This window comes from Mandrillus leucophaeus, unplaced genomic scaffold (genome assembly GCF_000951045.1).
Source record: "Mandrillus leucophaeus isolate KB7577 unplaced genomic scaffold, Mleu.le_1.0 Scaffold36, whole genome shotgun sequence".
Lineage (NCBI taxonomy): Eukaryota > Metazoa > Chordata > Mammalia > Primates > Cercopithecidae > Mandrillus > Mandrillus leucophaeus.
The window spans coordinates 7,256,697-7,260,547 of record NW_012103809.1 but is presented as its reverse complement, the minus strand read 5'-3'; the positions used below and the strand labels follow the sequence as shown (position 1 = coordinate 7,260,547).

Below are 3,851 nucleotides of genomic sequence, written 5' to 3'. Positions count from 1 at the left end.
CTTTACAGGAACATGGATAAAGCTGGAAACCATCATTCTCAGCAAATTATCACAAGAACAGAAAATCAAACACCACATGTTCTCACTCATAAGTGGGAATTGAACAATGAGAACACATGGACACAGGGTGGGTAACATCACACACTGGGGCCTGTCTGGGGGTGGTGGGCTTGGGGAGGGATAGCATTAGGAGAAATACCTAATGTAAATGACAAGTTGATGGGTGCAGCAAACCAACATGGCACGTGTATACCTATGTAACAAATCTGCACGTTGTACACATGTACCCTAGAACTTAAATTATAATAAAAAATAAATAATAAAAAAGTTAAAAAAATTTTAAAAAAGGAATAACAAAAGGCAGTCACAACACGCCATTCTTGTGAGGTGCACCCAACCCAACTACACCCCCAATCACACTAAAGCTCTGCCTGAACTCACATCCCTTCCAGAGATAGGCTGCTCTCTATCAGCAGATAGATAAGGCCTACTGCAGGCAGACTAACGTTCTCCAAACAGGAAGCATTTGGAAAAATTACAAACATGATCTGGGTGGATTCCAGTTTCTAACCTGATGTAATTTCTCGAAAGAACAAGATGCTTAATAAAAAGCGTGCACATAGTTTTCTAGGAACTATCTGTATGAATCCTGGGCTCAACCCATAGGAACATCCTTAAGGACTTCAGAGTCTACCCCTAGGACTCCCTCCAGCCCCAAAGGTCTTTCCTATCCCAAATGGAAACTGTCATCCTCCTGATGAATATATTTCTAGATCAGAGTGACTTCTATTAAGGTACTCCTTAAAGCAACTTTTAGAAACATATTAAAAAAGTCAATGTATATTTGGTTTTTAGGAAACAGGATGTAAAACATAGTAATGTTAATGGGGTGTGAAATCTTAAAAAAGAAAAAAAAAAAGGCCAGGTATGGTGGCTCATGCCTCTAATCCCAGCACTTTGGGAGGCTGAGGTGGGCAGATCACCTGAGACCAGCTTTGCCAACATGGTGAAACCCCATCTCTACTAAAGATACAAAAATTAGCCTGGCATGGTGGTGGGCACCTGTAATCCCAGCTACTCTGAAGGCTCAGGCAGGAGAATCGCTTGAATCTAGGACGTAGAGGTTGCAGTGAGCCAAGAACGTGCCACTGCACCCCAGCCTGAGCAGCAGAGCAAGACTCCATCTCCAAAAAAAAAAAAAAAAGACAGACAGACATTTCCCAATGGTTAAAGGAAAACACGCCAGCATGTTTTGTGGTTCCAACGTCAGCGGCCCACTTTTAACCAAGGTCAGGCACACACTTCTGAATCCCGCCACAGACTCTAGCAGCCTGCTCTGCACGCTGGGAACACCAAGGGGTGGCACAGTTGAGTGGAACTGGGTTCTTTGGGTTCCTTTCCATTCCTGGGGCAAAATGGAAGCAGGAGTTATTATTCCTGAACAGAAGAGTTATCCAAAAGTTGAAAATGAAGCAAAAAGAATTCAGCTTGGCCTTTCAGTTTCATTCTGAAGCACTGTTAAACAGGCCCACCTAAGAGTCACTGAATTATAAACACTTGTTAGAATTTATATTCACTATAGACTAAGGGCCCAGATAGGTTAATCTGTAGGTTTTTGCCATGTAGAGCTACAAAGTATTTCTGTCCAGGAGAAAATTTAACCTCATACTGCCCTATAGGATAATACCAGTTTTCCTCCCCTGCAGAGAGATAAGGATTTTAAAGTACAAAACATGTGTAAAAAGCTTAAATGCAAATATTCTGGCAGAAGCAACAAAATGTCCTAGATGGACTTGAGTATAAGGATATGGGCTCTGAAGGTGCCACAGAAGGGGTTACCTAAAAGGGAAGAGGACAGGCCGAGCGCGGTGGCTCATGACTGTAATCCCAGCACTTTGGGAGGCTGAGGCAGGCAGATTACGAGGTCAAGAGATCCAGCCCATCCTGGCCAACGTGGTGAAACCCCATCTGTACTAAAAATACAAAAATTAGCTGGGCGTGGTGGCGGGCGCCTGTAGTCCCAGCTACTTGGGAGGTTGAGGCAAGAGAATCACTTGAACCCAGGAGGCGGAGGTTGCAGTGAGCCGAGATCGCGCCACTGCACTCCAGCCTGACGACAGAGCAAGATTCCGTGTCAAAAAAAAAAAAAAGAGAAGAGGACAGAGTGGCTTTCTCCAAAACCTTGCCCAATATCTAATTTGATAGAGACATCCCCCTCAAAGTGTAGGACTTTCAGGTACTTCACATTTGGCTGCAGGTGAGGCAATGGGTAAGAATGACTTACTTGAACTTGGCCGAGACATTTTCAGGCAAATCTGGTTTCGTGTGGAGGCTGGAGGCTTCAGGCCACAATACAGCTGGGAAATCAATCGACTTGGGACAATCTGGAGAGGTCTCATCAGGGTTGTTTGTTCGTAGTTCTAATGCTTGAGGTGGCCTTTAGAAAAATCACAAAAACAAATATTGTAGAAGCAATGAGCAAATAGTTTTATATATGGAAATATTTATAAATATATATATTTTCTGTATTATAGAAACACATCATGTATATTATATTATACACACATGCACACATACACGAACATCCTTTAAAAAATCTTCAGTAACAGATCATCCTCTAAACTGGCTGTTTTCCATTTGTATTCTCAAGTGCTCCTAGAAGTACAGAGGTGCCTTGGAGCAGTGCTTCTCAAAGTGTGCTCCCTAGACTAGCAGCGTCGCCATCACCTGAAATCTTGTTAGAAATGCAGCCTCTGGTTCCTCAGCCTCAGATCTGCTGAATCAGAAACTCTGGGGGTGGACCCCATCATCTATTTCCAGGTGATTCTAGTAACTACTCAAGTTTGAGGACCACTAAAATGCACGAGAAAGGGTTAGATGTGAGAATTCATTTGAAAACTTGCTGCTTTTCAAAGAGTATGAAGCCAGGTGCAGTGGCTCACACCTATAATCCCACCACTTTGGGAGGCCAAGGTGGGTGGATCACCTGAGGTCAGGAGTTCGAGACCAGCCTGACCAACATGGTGAAACCTTGTCTCTACTAAATACAAAATATTAGCTGGGAGTTGTGGTGCATGCCTGTAATCCCTGCTACTCGGGAAACTGAGGCAGGAGAACTGCTTGAATCCCGGAGGCAGAGGTTGCAGTGAGCCGAGATTGTACCATTGTACTTCAGCGTGGGCAACAAGAGTGAAAACTCCATCTCAAAAAAAAAAAAAAAAGTATGAAAACCACCACTAGGTCTCTCAACTTGTGGTCAAAGTACAGTTTCTTTCTTTTATTTCAGACAGGGTCTCGCTCCGTCACCCAGGCTGGAGTGCAGTGGTGTGCAGTGGCGTGATCACGGCCCACCACAGCCTTGACTTCCTGGGCTCCAGCGATCCTTCCACCCCAGCCTCCCCAGTAGCTGGGACAACAGGCACACGCCACCATGCCCGGCTAATTTTTGTATTTTTGGTAGAGACCGGGTTTCACCATGTTGGCCAGGCCGGTCTTCATCTCCTGAGCTCAAGCCATACACCCACCTAGGCCTCCCAAAGTGCTGGTATTACAAGCATGAGCCACCGCGCCCAGCCCAAAGTACAGTTTCTATGAGAATGTAATTTCTAACTGAGAACTAAACTCTGAAGGGAAGAAGTGTACTGTGACAATAGTATTAAGATGACACTGTGTCAAAGAAACTCGTGGATCTTAAGGCACATTCAGTAAATCTTTGTCTATACCTGAGGAATGTTATAAAAGGAAAACAAACACAGAGAAAGACAACATTTGGAACAATGACACTGATTATCCAACAAAACTGTGGGGGCAGAAAACATAACAGTGGTTGGCAGAAAGGGGAGGAGTGAATA

The 3,851-nt window shown here is 44.2% G+C and overlaps 1 protein-coding gene across 3 annotated transcripts in view; it reads right to left on the bottom strand.

The window, feature by feature from the left end:
- SIRT5 (sirtuin 5) overlaps positions 1-2,635 on the bottom strand; it is a 28,230-nt gene extending 25,595 nt beyond the window's left edge. For all 3 annotated transcript variants that reach the window (XM_011989679.1, XM_011989681.1, XM_011989680.1), the window contains exon 1: positions 2,285-2,635. In XM_011989679.1, the coding sequence (XP_011845069.1) occupies positions 2,285-2,399 (115 nt within the window). In that variant the 5' untranslated portion in view covers positions 2,400-2,635. The remainder of the gene's footprint in view (positions 1-2,284) is intronic.
- Positions 2,636-3,851: the final 1,216 nt, after the last annotated feature.